Here is an 18491-nt window from a genome sequence, read left to right as displayed (position 1 = left end):
TGCACTTGGCACGAGAGAAGGAGACTAAAATCTTGTTCTTATAATAGATATTCCGAGATGGTAGAAAAACAAAACAAACAAAACTTATTGCTAAAGAACCGTGTGTCCATCTAAGGAATTTAAATAGTTTCTATTACTGACTGTATTTTGTTCCATTAATTGAGTCAAATATCTTATTTCCCTTTAATCAATTTCCCTGGAAATTTCCTTTATTTTTCTCTCCTTCTAGTAGATTTTCCCATAATATTAGACAATCTAAGCCTATGATTTGTGACACATTAATAACTACAGAGGAAAGAGCTAGTCATGTAAAAGAATGTTGTCTTGGCAAGCCAGCGAGTGCTTTTCCTCAGCCGGGAGTTGTGCTGGTTGGAATATAAGGGCAGGCAAGTAGGAGCTCTAGTTTATTCAGATAGAAAAGCAGAAACAAATGGTCTTTTGCATTTGGGAATATATACCTATGTGCAAGTATAACCATAATCATGATTATTATGGGAGTATCGTGATTTCCAGATGAATTAAATGAGGTTTTTTTCCCCCTTTCATGTCAACTTCAAGACAGTCACGCAGTCAGCTGTAAATAGAGCTGACACAAAACCTGGTGCTTTCTCTAAAGAGAACATTTTCTCTCTCTTAAAGCACAGAATGTAAAAGCTAATTCTGACAACGTGTACCACTTTTAATGTGCAACCAAAATACTTCAGTCTTTGAAGTCTGAGTCAGAAGGAAGGGAAGTGCCTGCCCTTTTTGCAGGCTGCAAGCCTTGCTCCAGGGGTAAACTCCTGTTTACTTCTTGTCTTTGCAGTGCTGCTGGTGGTGAAAGCAAACGCCCCAGCATGTTACACAGAGCATGGACTTCTGAGCATAATTTAAGCTCAGCAGCTCTCCTCCACAAGGGATTAAAGGGAAATGCTGTGCATACCCACAGAGATGATTGACAGAGAAGTGAACCGAGGCCATGGTTTTCCTGTCATTAATCACACACTGGTTTGGTGAGCTGGCTGCAGTTCATAGAAAGTATCACACTGATCTGACACTGCTGCCATCGGGGCTTGTCACTCCTCCTGTGTGAGGACATCATAAATTATGTGCAGAGAAGGAGGTGGAGAAAAGCCCTCTATTTTTGGTGCTTTTAGCTTGGATGGCTCTGCACAAACTGCTGATTAAGTCTTGCTGGCAACAAATTGGAAACTGTTGTCATTCCTACTGGGTTCATTTAAAGCGTGTAGACCATGTTTTCAAGCTTACCCATCTAATCACAGGGGTTGGAAATTTGCTTTATTGACTTGATTCTAAGTCTACCACTACCCCATCCCTCTGATTGCAGCTCTCTAGGGTGTGTTGCTGATGTCTATCTGCCTGCTAGAGATCTCTCCTCCCCTTGGCCCTCCCCTGGCTCCCATACTGCAGCTTCCCAGCCTTTACTTCTCCTGCCACCAGAGAGCTCAGGTTGCTTCAGCGTGTGATGGATGGGATCAAAATCTCTCACAACATTAATGAGTTGGATAAGCATTGGACACAGGAGTTCTGCTCCTATCAATCCTACCACAGGCAGCTCATGGTAAATACACGCAGTGTGACAGCAGGAATGGAATATTTACTTTGGCTCATTGAGGTTTGCACTGAGGTGGAAGAATTAATCCCATAACAAATTACTCCTCTGCTATTGCTTCTAGGGGTCAGGCTTTTTTTAGCACCAGACACCCAGCTCTCTCTGCTCTTCTCAAATCCAGCAGAAATCAATGGCTGGATCCAAGAGCCTCTCTTTAACCTCTCATCAGCAATGGGGACAACAACCTAAGCTCTGGGTTCAGTGTTGCAAGCGTCAGAGACAGCGTGGAGAGGTTTCGCTCTAACAGGTATCCATTGTAGAATCACAGAATGTCTTGGGTTGGAAGGGAGCTTAAAGCTTATCTTGTTCCACCCCTGCCAGAGGCAGGCACACCTTCCACTGGACCAGGTTGCCCTGTCCAACCTGGCCTTCAACACTTCCAGGGATGGGGTATCCACAGCTTTTCTGGGCACCCTGTTCCAGGGCCTCGCCACCCTAACAGGGAAGAATTCTTTTGCCTGGAGATCTCAGCCTCTCTGCAGAAGGTAGCACGGAGGTAGTGCTGGTACTCCAAGGCTGGGGAGTATTTGGGGAGTATCTGTGGAGTATCTCTGTGGAGTATCTCTGCTCTGAAGTGTCGGTCAGATGGGCACTGCTCTGCACAGAGTTCACGAGTCTGTTCCTCCTGAGGGGCAGGTCACAATAGTGGTTTTTTTTCTTTGCCTACATTACCCCATCCAGCCCTTGTTTGTACTGCACATACAGGGAGAGAGATTGCCGAGACGGTTCCTCTCCAGAGGCTGTTAAGAGACATTTAGCTTCAGTTAACACTACTCATAAAACGAGTCAGCTTTTGGGCAAGACAAGGCAGCACTTGGAAGCCCTCCCAAGCTGGTGGAAGGAAATATGATGCTCGGGCAGGGAGAGAATCACTCATCCCAGGAGATGAGTGCAGGAGGAGCATGGGCAGGGAGACGTGGGAGGAGAAGGACTCGCAGGAGCTGGGATTACCTAAGGAACATGTTATGGAATACAACTGGTATTGTCATTTGGAACCTGCTAACATCAATGGGTAACACTCTCCCGGGGGAGATTTGGAGCCACAACAGACTTATCCAGGTAATTCAGTTGTCTCAAAACATCCCTTTTTTTTTCCCCTTTAAAAACAAATATCCTCTCTGCTGAAAAAAGGAACACTTATGGATGCTGCGGGCAGGTGGAGAAAGAAGAAACACCTTTCCCTGCCTTGGCATACTTCCTTAGGGTCAGCCTCCAGGCTTGTGCATCCCATGTGAAGCATTCAGAGTTTTAGGCCTTCCTAACCTTTCCTGCACCTGCTGCCCTAGGGAAGGGAATAAAGGCTCAAGCCCCAGCCAGTGCAGGGTGCACATGAGCCTGGGTGGGCTGTGGGCAGAAGGGGCTCTTCCCTCCGGGCTGAGGCTCCTGGAGGTGGTGCAGCACTCCAGGACAGCAACTCCCTTTCTCTCCTGTGTCACTGCATGCATTGTATTTCTTGGCACCAGGAACCCATGACATCTTGATTTGCAAACGGTCAAATAAAATAGAAAAATAATGTCCCCTGTTAATAGGCTGACACACTGCTTCAGGCCAAGTGTGAGTATTTCTATAGCATTTGCTTTGCTGCCTTATGTCAGTAACTGTTGCTATTGAAAGTAAACACCCCAACTGGTTAAATCAACAGCGTTTTGTTTATTCAAAGCTCATAAACTCCAGTAGCTGTAGGTCACTTTATGAAGTGCCAACCCCCGGGGGAAGAGAAGGAATAGTGTGAAATTATTGCATGCAGTCCACCCATCATGAGCGTTAGAGGAAGGGAATTTATTGGCAATTAATATTTCTTGCAGAGGAAAAAAAGTAATCCTATTGAGGCAGCTCCACACTGAACCTTGAACCTCCATACTGGTGGAAATGGGGAATGGGATGAAACCTTCTAGGTTTGGGTTAAAAAATGAGACCTTTGAAAATGAAAAGTGGTTTGTTTTTTTTTTTTTTAAGAGCACCCCTGCCCATCTCAGCCTTCCAGGCAGTGCTGTTGAGACTGTTCCAGCTTGTCTGGGGAGGGCAGAAGGGCTTTTGGCACTTCCCAAGAGCTGGGATGCACATTCCTGCTGATCCTGGGCTCCTTGGTAGGTCGCAGTGTACACAAACACTGCACTCTATGGAAGTTGGACAGAGTTTTGGTCTTCAGCAGCGATTTCCAACTTGCTGAGATCCAAACTAAGATGAGTCAGATGGTTATTTCCAGGCTAAAACTTATCCTTCCTCGCCCTGAAAAAGCCTTGGGAACCACTGATCTGGGGGATGTCAGCTACCAAACTCTCTATTAACACAATGAAGTCTGAGAGATGTAGGTCAGTCTGGAATTTTGACGACCTAGGATGCTTTGGAAGTGAAATTTGGGGATTGAATAGGAATAAACAGTGTCCAGGGCAATGCTTACATGCATCTTCTCTTGACTATTGTAGACATGTTTTTTGATGATTGCTATTTACTCTTAAAATCTGAGGTTAAAGATGTGTCTTTGTGATAAATCCAATTATGAACTCATCAGAAATTAGAGTATTTTGGGAAAAGAATTAATCATATAGCCATATGAAAGAAATTATAGCTTCTGTGAAAATAATCTGAATATATATTCTTAATTGGCAGTATCTTAGCCCAGATGTTGTTAAATGCTTGAAAGGAACGATGAGTCATAAGGTTGTTCTAAATAGATTTCAAAAAATCCCTCTCAAATAGCACAAGAAAGTTACAAACATTAAATTATCTGTAGTCTTTAACAAGAGCAAAATCTCTGCCTCGTGACTGAAGGCTTCAGCTGAGCTAGAAAAGTTGCTCCCCACTTCTGCAGAATGTATGAAAAGTTTAATGCTGGTGTTTTCTCACCGAATATTTAAGCATTTTCTTCATGTGACGAGAGCCTTTGTGCAGCTCTCACTGTGGCCAAGAGCTGTTGGGTTTTGGGCTTTCTGAAGCTTGCACAGCAGTAAAACAGTGCCAGGTCAGGTCACAGACAGCCCAGCCCTGCCTGTGTGTGAGTGCAAGGCCAGCTGAACATATAGGATATCATTTCCTGATTTTTGGCTCAGCAGCCAAAGATGTTCAGTGAAGACACAAGTACTCAGGGTCTCTTTGTCAGAGAAAGTTAAAATCCAGCCAAGGCAGCTGTTAAATAGATGAGCAGGATCCCCTGGAGGCCTTTTCAGTTGGGGTGGATGAATCTGGAGGAGTTTGAGTGCAGGTCATGAACTCGCAGCTCACCAGACCCAAACTGCTGCCCACCTGGTCTGGTCATAGGGAAGCTCCTGATATTTTCCAGCTGTAGGGAACCATTCTCACATCTTCACTTTCTTCAGCTCCTGCTGCTTGATAGCAAACAGTTGAAGTGGCTTTGCAGGGATGGTGACCAGGATTCTCCAAAGCTTTTCTGACCATGCAAATGTCTGTTTTAGTAGGATGAGAGGAAAGTATGTGGAGAGATAGTGCTATCCTGGTTTTCTGAAAACAGAGAATAACTTGCCAAAGTCATGCTCCAAATTTATGACCAAGAGCAGTAAAGACCTTAGAAAGCCTTCATGATGTGCATGCCCATCTGGATCCCACCCTACCTTTTCTTCCCTTGCCTTTTGTAATCATACTCAGTCTGCAACACAGGGCCCTGCTCCTCAGATGTTCAGGCTTCTGCAAAACATGCTTCCAAAAATCCCGGGATGCAGCAGTCCCGGGGTGACCCCCCTGCTCTGAAATGTGGCTTTGTGGTTGCCCCTCTTGTGTGCACAGGGCTCAGTACCTGCACATGGAGACAGGTTCTGTTGGCAAACACGTGGTGCCAGGCCCAGCGTCACCCCTGTTCTGAGGGAGGCAGTGGGATTTTGTAGAAAAGGCTCGTTTGTTTTTGTTTTTTTTTTAAGGAATTCAGTGTTATTCAGTGGAATCCTCTCTGCAGGTGGAATTTTTTGGGCTCTAGGGCTGTAGTGTGCCTGCACTTGAAAATTTGGCCATTTACTTGGAAAGAGACATGGGCAAGTTTCAGCTCATTCATCCAAGCTGTCCTTTCTCAAGGACAAGGAGTAGGGCCAGCACAGCTGAGCCGCTGCAGCCAACTCCTGGATGTTTCCAAATAAAATGCCTTGAGTAAGTTTATTTTTCCCTCTCAGACCTAAATTTAGCGCCCTGGAGAAGCTGCTTTGGCAGTCAGGGGATGGTAACGATGACAAGATCGATCTGTGGATAGTTCTGGGAAGATTTGGAAAGTCCTGGTAAAAAAAGAGTTGGTTTCATTCATGTTTGCAATTTGTCCACAGCCCAAAGGTCTGCTCATGAGCTTCCAATGGTTGAAAGACAAGACATTGACAGCTGCTCTGTTTATGGAGGACAACAGATGATCCTGACTGGACAGAATTTCACAGCAGAGTCCAAGGTGGTGTTCACAGAAAAAACATCAGGTAAGGCAGTTTTTTTCTAGCTTTCCCTAATGGGATAAGGCAAATCTGTAATGCCAAGTCTCGCTGTAAGATTTGTGCTGATGATTAACCCTACTCAAGTGAGTAATCTCATTCAAGTTCATGTAAGTAAAACCATGTGAGTAAAATTAGACTTGGGAGCAAATATTTGTGTTATTGGTTCAGAAGAATGCAGGCACTGGGAATCAGCAGGAACAAGAAATGCTCCAAAGAAATGAGGTGACCATTACATGTTCCTCTGTGCTTGTTCAATCTCATGCTTAGTGAACGCTACTGTAGAAATCATAATTGAAATGAACATTTTTTTATTGATGTGAACTACAGGCAGAGATTGTGTTTTCTTCCCTTTAGAAGTCTGTGGAGAAAAAATAATGTATATTATATTATTATATGTAATATACAAAATATATATTATGTGTAATATACATAATATATTATGTGTAATGTAGATAATGTATATTTTTATATCAAGGTAAAATTATTTTTATATACACAGTGAAATACAAGAATGCTTCACTTCATCTTCTATATTTTTTATTGTAAACTTTGTGCTGTTAAGAAAAGTTGTTGCTCCTAAGTTTTCTGTTGGTAAACTGAGGCAGAGGCAACTTAATCCAGTGACTTGCAGGGGTTTAAGAAATTGCATTGCCCAAGAGAACTACATGTGCACGATCTATGGGGTAATGCCTTTGGCAAAAAGTAGGAATTGAGCCAAAAATGAATGTATATGGGCATCAGTTGGTGACCTGGGAGGGAAAAAAGGATTCTGTGGGTCCCAGCTCCTTCTCACACCACCAGCAAGCCAGGCTATTTTACAGCAGGTATGAAAGGATGTGCAGAAATGTGAAGGTTCAGATGAGCCTGTGCAGTCAGAGGAATTTTTTTGGCATACTGTGTTTCCTTTCAAACCCATGTATTAATTCCTTCCCACTGTGCTGCCACTGTTCCATGGATGTCAGCGAATTGTGAAGGGGCATGGGAACATGCTTGGCAGCCCACAACAGTACCTGTCCCAAGAATGTTTTGCAGTAACTAAAGGAGATGATACACTCAAAGAAGGGAGCTCTTAATGCCATTTCGAGGAAACATCCAAAACACCCTGCCCCTATTTCCATATAAGAGCAGAGAAGGCTCTGGCTGGAATAGATGTTAGAAAGTAAAAGGAACAACAACATTTTCCACCCGCTAAATCTAAAGCTTTTCTTTGCTGCTGGGGAAACTGTGGGTTTTTTTCTTCCTTTTTTACCTCCTGTTAGGGGAGAGCCATGACTTATCCCAGCGGTTGTGCCCAGTCTGGAGCAGGGATTTGCTTGCTGGTGTTCCATATCCTGCCTGCCCCGCCACCCCTCAGTCTCTGCCGGCAGCCTCAGTCTGCTGGACTTTGTATAAATGATTGGCAGAAGGGGAATTTAGAGGATGGGAGGTCCAGAGTCAAATCCTTGGTGTGAATCAGAAGTCTGTGTGGTGTGCAATGAGTTATCTGGGGGACTCTGCTCCGTGCTGAGCCTGTTCTTTGTGTGTCCGTGCACTGCTCCATAATGCAGCAACACCTCTTACAGAGATGCCCTAAAGTGCTTTTAAATGAAGATTGCTTTATTTAATAGGTATATCTTAAAGTGAGAAGGTTGAGAAGGTTAAGAAGCTGAGCTGGATGTGCAGATCATGCAGGGCTGACTGCACCATACTGAGAATTCAGCTGGTCTGATGAGTGTCCCAGCCTGCCTGAATGTTAGGATATTGTACACCTGAGACTTTCACCTTCCCTCATTATACACTGTATACAATTGTAAATATCACTATGAGGGCATGCCTAGTTGCTGCTGTGTTGTGCTGCACAAGCACAGAACAAGGAGCCCAGTTGTGCAGCCCGATTTATCGATTCGAAGTCTCTGGGTGGAAGGAGGAGGTGGATCCTGCACTCAGGCAGCTCGCTGCAGACCCGTCTGCACCTTGCAGAAAGCGCTGATGAGCTGCTCAGAAGCAGAACAAGCCACAATAAACATCCCTGTGGGTGGAGAGCACATCGCTGGCGTGACCCTCTCATTGTCGCGGCTCTTCCCGAGCGCGGCGCTGCCCCGGGGAGCCTGTGCAAGAATCACACCTTTCTCGAGGCAGGAAGATGCAACAAGCTCGCAGGGGGGAGCTTGGTTTTCTTTGAGGTTCATTTTAGCAGCTCTCAAGCCTTGTCTGTGCTAGCAAGTGGTACTGGATTTGCCACTTTTTCCACCAGTTTTAGCTTTGCTGGCAACGACAAGGGTGAGAGCAGTGGTGTGGGTAACCACCTAATAGCTTTCATCAGGCTGTACTCCATAGAGCTCTTGGACTTGGCTTGTGAGTCCAGTGTTTAAGATTGAGAGCAGCAAGACTGTTTTTTTCCCCAAAATCCTTTGTGCAAGTATCTCTGTGCAACAAGATGTTAACTGTTTCGTAGCCTCCAAAATCTGGGTGCATCTTGAATCTGGATCAGTGTCTGATGATGAGAAGCAGCAGTCGGTCACCTTACAAAACTGAGGAAACTGCAGTTGGGGATCACAACTGTAAATTAGGTTTCATCCCTCAGGGGAACACTCAAAACCTATTTCCATTTCTTCTGGATCTTGTAGACAATTCTTCCCTCACTGCTTGCAACGCAGAGGGACGTAGAACTGCTCATAACTGTGACTGAAATACAACAAGGTTCTGAGAACAATAACGAGCAGCTTTTATTTCTCTGTTTCATAGAACTATAGAAGACGTATCTTTTTCCTAAGAAATACCGGGAAAATAAAAAGACTATTCCCCAGATTGTGCCAGGATGTCCTTCTGAAAATAACTGCCTGGTGTCACGCGAACTGCAGGCTGTGGCACCGAGTTCACCAGGGGCAAGGCTGTGAAAGTCGCTCGTTTTGGGCTCGCGACAGGAAATGGCAGCAGGAAGTGAAGTGAAGGGGCTGGAGCTCAGTGCTCTGGGGGGACAGAGTGCTTGTGTTTGAAATGCTGATGCATAAATAGCATTAATTTTCGTAGTGATAGGGTTTTATCGACGTGCAAGCCGTAGACTGGGTTTTTTTGAACTTTTTTAAGGTTCTCTCTTCCCGATGAGAGAGTGTAATCTGTAGCTGCTGTAAGCCAGGGCAGCTCATAAATTCGGTAAGTTCAGCACACAAAAGCAGGGTTTGGCTGAAGGAATTTTAAGATCTGAACTCAGAGACACGTTACTGAGCCCAGCTAAATAAAAATAGGTCAGGAGAAGCAACTAGATTGGATTGTACAGGTAGCAATTTTTGAAGTGCATATATTCCTTTAGTTTTGATCTGAAAGAGAGAGCTTGAAAAGCAGTCCTAGAGCTATCAAGGATTTGGAATATGTTGAAGGTCAGGAGTGTCAGTGTTTGGTTGGGGCCCAGACCTTACAGTGCAGTTAAAAAAAGAAAAGATTTGGAATTCCCCCTTTTATTTATTTTAATTGTCATGTAATAATTTGCAAGTCAGATGTTGGTTGCATTGTGTTTACTCCCATTTGTGTACTGGTTACTGCTGCTCTGCTGTCAGTGATAGGGGAGTTTCGTGTTTCTCTGGGAGAGAAGTGCAAATGGACTGTGATTTCCCCTGCCAAACTCTTCTGGTGGCCACATGGACATCGTGAATCATCGCTAGGACAATGTGGGTGGTGGAGGAACAACCCAAACAGAGCGTCCATCCTTGGAGGGGATCCATCATAAATCTTTCGGTCCATCCACGCAGTGCAGGGAGAGGAGGTGGTGCTCTCTGTGCCCTTTGAACTGATGCAGCTGCCAAGGCCCCTGAAGAATGGATGTTCAAAGTCCCTGTGACAAAATAAATCTTTCCAGCTCTAGACTCAAGCAGTGGTGCTTGAATGTCTGCTGGTTTCAGGAGAACTCACCACAGGGCAGGATTCAGTGTGTCAGTGGTGAGTTGAGGTTTCATCTGCACAGAATGCACCTACTTCCATACCCTAGAAACAAACCGTGGAGCATGTGCCAGTGGATTCCAACATCCAGGAGTCTTTCAGGGCAATTCACTGTAGAAAACTGTGGTGGGATGGCATCATGGCATGTATAATGTGAATAGAAGGTGGCTTGTGTGTTGTTTTTGATGGTAATGAGGAGCCAGGGCTGATGGTCATGTCATTTGTGGGAGAGGTGAAAGGAAATTCTAACAATGTCTATAGCAACATTCCCTTTTCTGTTGTGTCCAGTCTGAAATTCCTCACCATGCCCCAACCAGGGAACTAAATCCCTCTTTGTAGTCTGACAGTTGCATGAATGATCAAAAAACTCCAGGAGAATGCAGAAAACAGCAAAGTATTTTCAACATTTAAGCCTGTGAACTTAATAATGCAGAATTAATGGTGCAATTTTCTCAGGCAAATTGAAGATTAAAAAAGAAAACTTTTTAAAAAAAGTTTTCCTTTTATTTTCCCCAAGTCCACCCAAAGGAGGGTTTGCTATTTGACCAAATAAACAACTTTAAATATTGAATGCAAGCACCAATTTCTAAATTGATGAACTTAAGGAGAACTAAGAGGAGCAGGACATATGTTAGAACAAGGCTAATAATGCAGTGATAGATGCAATCCACTGCTGAGCATGCATTAAATGTAGGTTTGAAAGGCATCTTATCCTGAGATAAAAATCCAGCATCTGGGGAAAAAACCCAAGCTACTGGTTGATTTTTTTAATGGGAAAGGCTAGGGAAAAAAGCACAAATATTTGGTAATAGTTACAGAGTTAGCAAAAGTGAGTGTGGTACTGTAATCTTAAATGGTTCAGTTTGTTTGCAATATGTGAGGGTCTGTAGAAAGTATATTAAATAAATTTGCTACCTTGCTATTTTCCTGACAGTTTTGAAAGAGCACAATCCCTGTTCCACTCAGTCTGTGGCTAGAGTCCAGCATGTAAATCTGGATGCATATCCCATCCACCCTAAAGCTGCAGAGTGATGGGATGGACTGGGGGAATAAATTACAGATGTCTCTGTCAGGAGTTCCACCTGATTTTTGCATTAACCAGAGGTGTCACTGTCCAGGTTCATCTCCCTCCTCAGTGCACTGAAGTAAGGCAGCAGCAAAGTGACTCGAGGCTTGGGAGTTCTCTCTGCAAAAAGGTGTCAGAAGTGGGGAGGATCAGGGAGGTTTCGTTCTCTTTGAGTTTCTTTTCTGTTCTTTCTGTGCAGAAGAAGGAGGTGTCTCAGCAAATCCCACTGTTTGTGAACACTGAAGAGCAACAAGTGTTAATCAGGATTAGCCTGGTTTTGCTGTGCAAATTAGAAAGTTTCAGGGTAAACAGGGCACCTTCTGCTTTTCCTTGCTGTTATAGCTGCTAAAACCCAACAAACCTTTCTACCCAAAGGTTTTCCTCCTGGCTGAAATGTGCTGCCTGCCCCAGGTGTTCTTGTAATCCCACGGGACAATCGCCAGTCATCTAACTGGGGATCCCAGAAAAACACTGCAAAACAGGAAAAAATCTAAGGATCACACACACAAAAATGCAAGAGAGTGTGGCTGCAGAAACGGAGTTGCCATAGCTGTGAGAGACTCAGCGAGACAGGGTGGAATCCAGTGTTTTGGAAGGTTTCCCCGTATGACACAAGATTTTGGAATTTTACAGCTGGTAAATCCTTATTAACACAGGCAGCCACTACTGGCCTGGATTCCCTGGCTCACTGTTTACTATGGGGGCGCCTGATGGAAGATTGCCTGGTCCTGATTATTCAGCTTAATTGTTTAGGAAGAATATTAAAAAAATAATAATTCTTGGTATAAACAAAGGGCAGAGAGACAAGCTCCCATCACCTGTTGACAGAAAATTGATCATGAAGAAAGCTGGCATGGGGAGTGGAATTCCCTGTTCTCCCACTTAGTCATCGCATCCTGGTGTGACTCATTTTATTACATGGAGGTTCCCAGTGGTTTTATTTTGAGAGAAGCTTTTGTTTAATAATTTATACACACACACACACAAACACACACTTATAATCTTAAAAAAACAACAAATCTATTCTGATGAATTGGCATAAGGAATCATTTGGAAGAGCTCTGGAATGAAATACTGTTCCTGCTGCTTCACAGTTCAACTACTGTATTTATGTTTTATTTTAATGTCAAATGAATTCCTCAACAATAGATGGGGAGAAATCTCCTCTAGACTTGTTCTCACTGTGCAAAATGTCAGATTTGGGGCTGGGCTGGATGGTGGATGACTAATCCATTGCCCTTTTACCTCCTGGACCTTGACTTGTATCTTTGGCCTTGGTGACTCAAACTTATGTCCTCAGTGAAATGAAGGCACTGGGCTCTGCTAATAATGAACAGAGCTCCATTAACTGCAGTGGGCAGTCTTGCTTCAGAAAGAAAAAGAACTACATAAAAATGAAGCTCAGAAAAAAGATCAGTTGTTCTACTTTTCCTGAGTTTTAAATACATTCGTGCCATGTTTGCTGTAAAGTTTGAAAATTATTCTGAAGTAAGAGCTTAGAAGGAGACAACTGCTTAGAATCAGATGCTGAGCAACCTTGCACTGACATGGAGCAGGATAACTTCCCAGCTGAAATCAGATTTTGTCCCTGAAAAGGGCAGCAGAGATGTTGAGTGAGCGTTCCGTGCCCTTAAGGTTTCCACATCCCAGAGTGGTGTCTTTTCTGCTGGAAAGCATTCATTGCTCTCTCTTTTGTTCTTGGGGTGGCTCTGAAAAACCTTGTCTGTTTTCCAGAGATGTCTGTCATCTACTGATAAAAGCTGACAGAGATAATCGTTGTGCTTTTTTGGAAGACCTTCCAAGAAACACCGTGAATAGGGAACTCTGCAGGAATGTGTAGTTGCAGCAGCTGTCCCAGCAGTTACCAAGCTCAGTTTCCTTGGGGAACTAGCATGGTTTGCTGCCTGGGAGAAAGGCAACAGGTTGTTCATTAAGTAATTTGTGTAATGCTTGACTGAAAATCAATGTACGTTTTCAGGCATAAAATCATATGCAGGCATAGAATCCCATACAGAATCAGCACAATAGTATATTTAGTCTTCAGCTGGAGAGAACTGCAGAGAAAATTTCCTGAACCTCTCAGTCCATCAGTCATGCTTGTTCAAATAAAGCAGTAAGTTTGTTTCTCTGCGAGTTACTGACCCCAAAGTCATGAGTAAGGGGTCGTGAATAATGTGTAAAGGCTGTAACTGGTTCAGAAAACCTTTAATTGGCTAATTAAAAAAGGGCCTATAAGGGGCTGCAGAGAATCACCCAAAATGTTCCTAATGCAGGCTGACATTTTGATTTTCCCCAGTTTGAAGCAAGACTTTTGGTATGATCACAGTTTGAGTTAGAAAGGGTAGAATTACTTTCTTCCAACAACTCATTCATTCCTCCAAAGAGTGCTGACACAATCAGATCTCTCATCAGGGTTTAATACTAAGTCTCATAGCCCTGAAGCAGCACAAAAATCTCTATTTCCTGAACATTTCACTGACCTGTGGTGTTAAAGACTTGCCAACTAAGACAAACCATTAAATGAGCAGGGAACCACAACAGTAAAAATACTGCATGAGGCAGGCATGGCTGGTAAGACCTCAGAGTCCACATCCAGAAATATTTTATCGTCTTTAATGGAACTACTGCTCTTTCCAGAGGCGCGGATTGAATTCTCCATAGTGGAGTCAGAATTTGAAAGATGCCACACATGTGGACATGACACCAAATTCCTGTGTGATCCAAGCATGTCCCAGGACATCCCTGCAGTGCCCTGGCTGGTGCTGGGGCAGCCCAGCACTGATTGTGGCTTGCTGAGCACACCCTCTCTGTATTTCTGTGCTTGTGCTCTTACAGTGTTTCAGCAGAAATGGTGCTGTTGCTCTTTTGCAGTTTTCTTCCCTGTCCATTGTTGAAGCAGGTCTAATTATAGCAATAGAGAGCTATCTGTACTTGTAGACTTTAGATTAAATTATTAGTCAGGCTGGGGTTTAATCTTCTCGGTTTCCAAGCAGGAGGGAACCAGTCATTTGTCCCTTTTGTGGCATGACAGAATTACAGGGTAATTGAGGCCAGAAGGGACCTCGGGAGGTCGCTGAGCACAACCTCCTGCTCAAAGCTGAATTTGTCTGTGGTTCTGAGGCACCACCTGAGTTGTGACACTGGCACTGGAGAGAAGAGCCCACCACAGTTCACCCAAGTTGTGACACATGTTTTGAACTGGGGGCTGTGCTCTGCCATCACATCATGGTAGAGCATTATGACTTTTACAATAAGAATCTCGTTTTTGCAGATAACTTTCTTCAAACGTCCACTTTAATTTCCTCCTAAGAGTATTCTGATTTCTGCTCATTCTGAAGATGATCTGTTGACAGTTTGGTGCAGGTTTTCTCTGTTCAAAATTTTCTCAGGTGATCCTTAGCCTTCTCGGTTTATTCCTCCTACTCTCTGTTAATTCCCTGAGTGTGCATAATCAAAAGTTTTCTTTTCATTACCAGCAAAAAGAATGGGTTAAAGGAGGGAGAGATTTCTGAATGCAGTTGTATTTTTCATTTTATTCACAGCCTCCCTCATCCTTCTGCCAAAAGCTCACCATAATGTGTGTATCCAGAGTGGTTAAAGGAAAAGCAAATATTGATTGTCTCGAGCTAAAGTGAAGCAGTGAGACAGATGGAGCCACATCATCATATTTAAGCATAAAGGTCAGGGAGTGAACTGCAGAGTGGTTAAATTCAACAGGGCTTCAGTGCTCAAAGAACAGGGATTGCTGCTGCTGACAGATTTGTTAGAAACCTGTTTAGCTGCCACCAGTATGAATATATATCCAAACAGAAGCATCTATCATTGTTAGAATGATAGCCCCAAATACATTTATTTCTTGTTTGGTTAGACTTATTCTCATTCTTACTCTTGATCCTCACAGGCTTTGGACTCAGGCTAAACATCATTTGATTTGTATGGTTGGCTTCATTAGCTTTTAGTGCAATTTCAGTGGCTCAGTTACTAAATCAAATCCACTGTGTTGTGGTTGCATGTGCTTCACAGGCCTCTGGAATATGGCAGATGACTTGGAACCCCCTTTCTACTTTAGTTTATGCATTTTGGACCAACAAATCCTTTTGATTTCTACCTTCTTTGTGAAGTTAGTGCTGTTGTATCTGCACAGACTGTTTGAATTTAGCAGTACAGAAACAAAGATGAAAACATTCTGCCTGGAGCAAAACCAGTGTAAAATATTCCTTCTTGGCTGTCCTTCTTGTCAGGACATCTTCATATTGCTTTGCTGAGGCAGTTCTGATGTGTGTCTCTATCAGAGCTCATATTTTATGACATATGTGTTTCCTTTCCCTCCTCTTTTCCTCAGAGGACTATAAAAACTTATACTTTGGGTTTCTTTTCCTGGAGCCTGGGGAGGTTCCTTAACACACACTGTGGTGGTTTCTTTTTGCAAAGGTCACCTAGAAGAGGAATCCCCTCACTGAGTATTTACTGCTTTGTCATCTGGACAAGTATTTGCTGGATTAAACCCTCGGTATTTTGGCTTCTCCCTTCCCTGACATGTTTGCTGCCTCAACAGCAGTAAGATGCATTAATAGGGGTATAGACTGAACGTGCAGCAGTCCAGAGCAGTGACCAAAGTGAATGCTTATGTTAAATTACATTAAATAGTGGAGTATTTTCCATCCCTTTGCACAGAAGTCCCTTGGGATGTGGGGTGAGAGCCTCACTGGCTCCAGTGACACAGCTTAGGCCATCCCAGCTCCAGGGCCACTCATCCACATATTAGTGTAGAAAACACAACTGACTCACTGGGGGAGAACTTGAAACACTTTAAAAGAAGAAAAAAGTCCAAGTTTCTTCGTGTCTCCTCCTGCAGCAGGATGCTCTGGCAGTAGCTGGGTGAGGAGCTGGAAGCCTGGGATTTCTCTCCCCCTCTCCTCCTCACAGGCAACTGATGGATGAAACCAAACTTCCAGCTATTCCTCAGCTGCCTCCACTTCCCCAGTGGGAAGGATTGGGATGAGGAGGCCCAATCAGCACTGGGTGCCCACTCCTGCCCCACCACAATCCAGGTGCCCATCCCGAGGGAGGAAGGGACACACTGTGGGTGATGCCCTCAAGGAAAACCCGTCTATCCCCAGTGTGTGCTCAGGGACCAGAACACAGCAGAGGTGTCTCAGGTGTGGGGTGGTGGGACAGGTGAGGTTCTGGCACACTGGGAAGGACCCCCAGGCTGAGAGGACACGGAGCTGGAGCAGGCAGGGTCCCCCAAGAGCTGTGTCCTGGCCGTGGAGCAGCCACTGAGCCCATCTTGGGTTGAGACTGCCTGGAGAGCCCAGCACATCTGTCAGCTCATTGTCTGGGCCCAGCACAGAACAAAGGGGAAAACAACAGAAAAAATGCAAAATGCATTTAAAAATACTCTTTCATTTCCCTTTTCGCCAGAAGCAGAAGTACTTAAATAACAGAGGACAAAAGCAGCTCTTGCAGAACTTCCAAGAATTGGGAAAAATAAAAAGTCCTGTGAGAAGGACTGTTTTCAGGAGACTTCTACCCTTATCCTGCCCAGCCTGGGCAGGCAGCCTGGGGAACCCCCAAAGAAACATGCCTGGAGTTGCCTCCCCCCTAAAGCAAACACAGCCTCAGGCTGCAGTATTCCCAGTCACGTCGGGGCCTTTGGAGACATGTCCCCTGGTCATTCTAAAATCAAACTTTCAGAAAGGTATGAGGCAATTTTTATTTTCTTTTTCCCCCCCGTCAGTATTTTTCTTCTGCAAATTGCTTGCCTAAAAGGCTCAACGGAATATAAAAATCAAAGGGGTAAAGATTAAAATCTAAAAAAAAATAAACCGAGAAGGAAAGCATTGCTAAAAAATGTTTCTGGGGAGACAGTGGATTTAAGGAATATTTGTAACCAGATGAAGCACCCATTCATACACCTTTATGTATGAATGTCCTGTTACTACTGATGTACTCTTACAGCACAGGGGTTACTTTGGTGGGGTTCAATACAAGGGGATCAAATTTTATTGTCTTCTGTAAATACAGTTTTGTGGAGCTCAGAATGGAGAAGAGCTGCCTGGATGTGATTAAGAGCAGAAAGAGTTCCAGTGGTTCAGAGGCAGAGGCTGTCACACATGCAATGAAGTGCTTTTACCCTGAGTACAGTGAATATTTGGTGCTTTTTAGGACTGTCGCTGGCATTCCATGGGAAACCATGTGGTCTTGGCTTAAAATGGCAGAAAGTGACCATTAACAAGTTATCTGACCTTCTGATGCCCTCCATCAGTCAGGATGGCTGAACTCAAGTCTGGTAAAAAACAGATGTTGCACCTGTGCTAAATATTTCATTCCTCAGTTTGGCTAATTTCTACATAAACATTTAATTTTAATATGTACCTAGGCTTTTTCCTGGCAAGAGAAGTGTTTGATGATGTGTTTAAATTAAATGCTGTTGCTTTTGGTTAGGACTGGGAAGGTGCTTAGAATTAAGTCCATTTCGAGAGCTTTGCTAAGTTGATGCCCTTAATTTGTATCCTTTTTTTTAAGCCAAGTTCTATGATTTTAGAAGAAAAAATTACGGTGAGGTTAACATTGTGATATTCTTCCAGATGGGCAGCAGATCTGGGAAATGGAGGCAACAGTGGACAAAGATAAGAGCCAGCCTGTAAGTATGCAAAGCACTGGATGTCCTCTCCTCGAGCTTCTCAGAGAGCAAGTTGTATTCGAGGGGTAGTTTTGAAAGAGCGTCTCAAAAGCAGAAAGAGCAGCAATCTTGCTGCTGGGATGAACAAATGTCAAATGCTCCAGCAGTAGATGTGTTGCAAAAAGAGGCGATTCATTTAGCGGCAACCCCACAGCAAACTGAATAACTGCTGGATTTTGTGTTCTTGCAGAAGACTCTATTGTACCAGCCCAGCCCTCTGCAGGATGCTGGCTGTCCTGGCTTCCTTTGCCTGCGTGGAAGCCTTGGGTGCTGTGCTCTTTGCAGGACAGGATTTGTCCTACAGTGTTTCGAATGAACACTGATCTTTCAAGGGAATGAGCCTCTTTGTTCACTTTGCTTAATGGGACCTTCCTGTAGGCAGTCAGTGCATTTAGGAGCTGCACTGACACTGCCAAGGGCCATGCCTGCCCCGGCGGAAGGGAACGGGAGACTTGCTCCTAATTTCCGTGGAAGTGGGATCCGGATATGTATAAGTGAAAAGCCTATGGAATGATTAAGTTCATTCTGACAAAAAGAGGGAATTCTGTAGTGCACACTTGTTTGTCAAGCCTGGCGTGATTAACAGTGCTGCTGCTTTTATCACCATTTTGTGTGTTTTATTTGTAGCTGAGGCTTCTCTTTCCAAGTTCAGGACAACATCAAGTGCAAGAGAGGATTCAGCACATAGAAACCAGCTTGCCAGTACCAAAAATCTTTATCTTGCACCATCTGCCCTTTTTTCCTTTCTTATTCTCATACCCTTTATAGTGATGAAGGGGAAGATTTCTCTTCCTT

General features: G+C 44.0%; 1 protein-coding gene across 7 annotated transcripts in view; it reads left to right on the top strand.

The window, feature by feature from the left end:
- The window catches only part of NFATC2 (nuclear factor of activated T cells 2), a 90207-nt gene that overhangs the window by 36216 nt on the left and 35500 nt on the right, over positions 1-18491 (top strand). For all 7 annotated transcript variants that reach the window (XM_051802745.1, XM_051802743.1, XM_051802741.1 and 4 more), the window contains exons 6-7: positions 5878-6018; positions 17602-17657. In XM_051802745.1, the coding sequence (XP_051658705.1) occupies positions 5878-6018; positions 17602-17657 (197 nt within the window). The remainder of the gene's footprint in view (positions 1-5877; positions 6019-17601; positions 17658-18491) is intronic.

The sequence above is a fragment of the Manacus candei genome, unplaced genomic scaffold, assembly GCF_025592945.1.
Source record: "Manacus candei isolate 608988 ecotype Guabito, Panama unplaced genomic scaffold, ASM2559294v1 h1tg000057l, whole genome shotgun sequence".
NCBI lineage: Eukaryota > Metazoa > Chordata > Aves > Passeriformes > Pipridae > Manacus > Manacus candei.
Note: the sequence above shows the minus strand (reverse complement) of the source record. Positions and strands in the feature narration are given on the sequence as shown.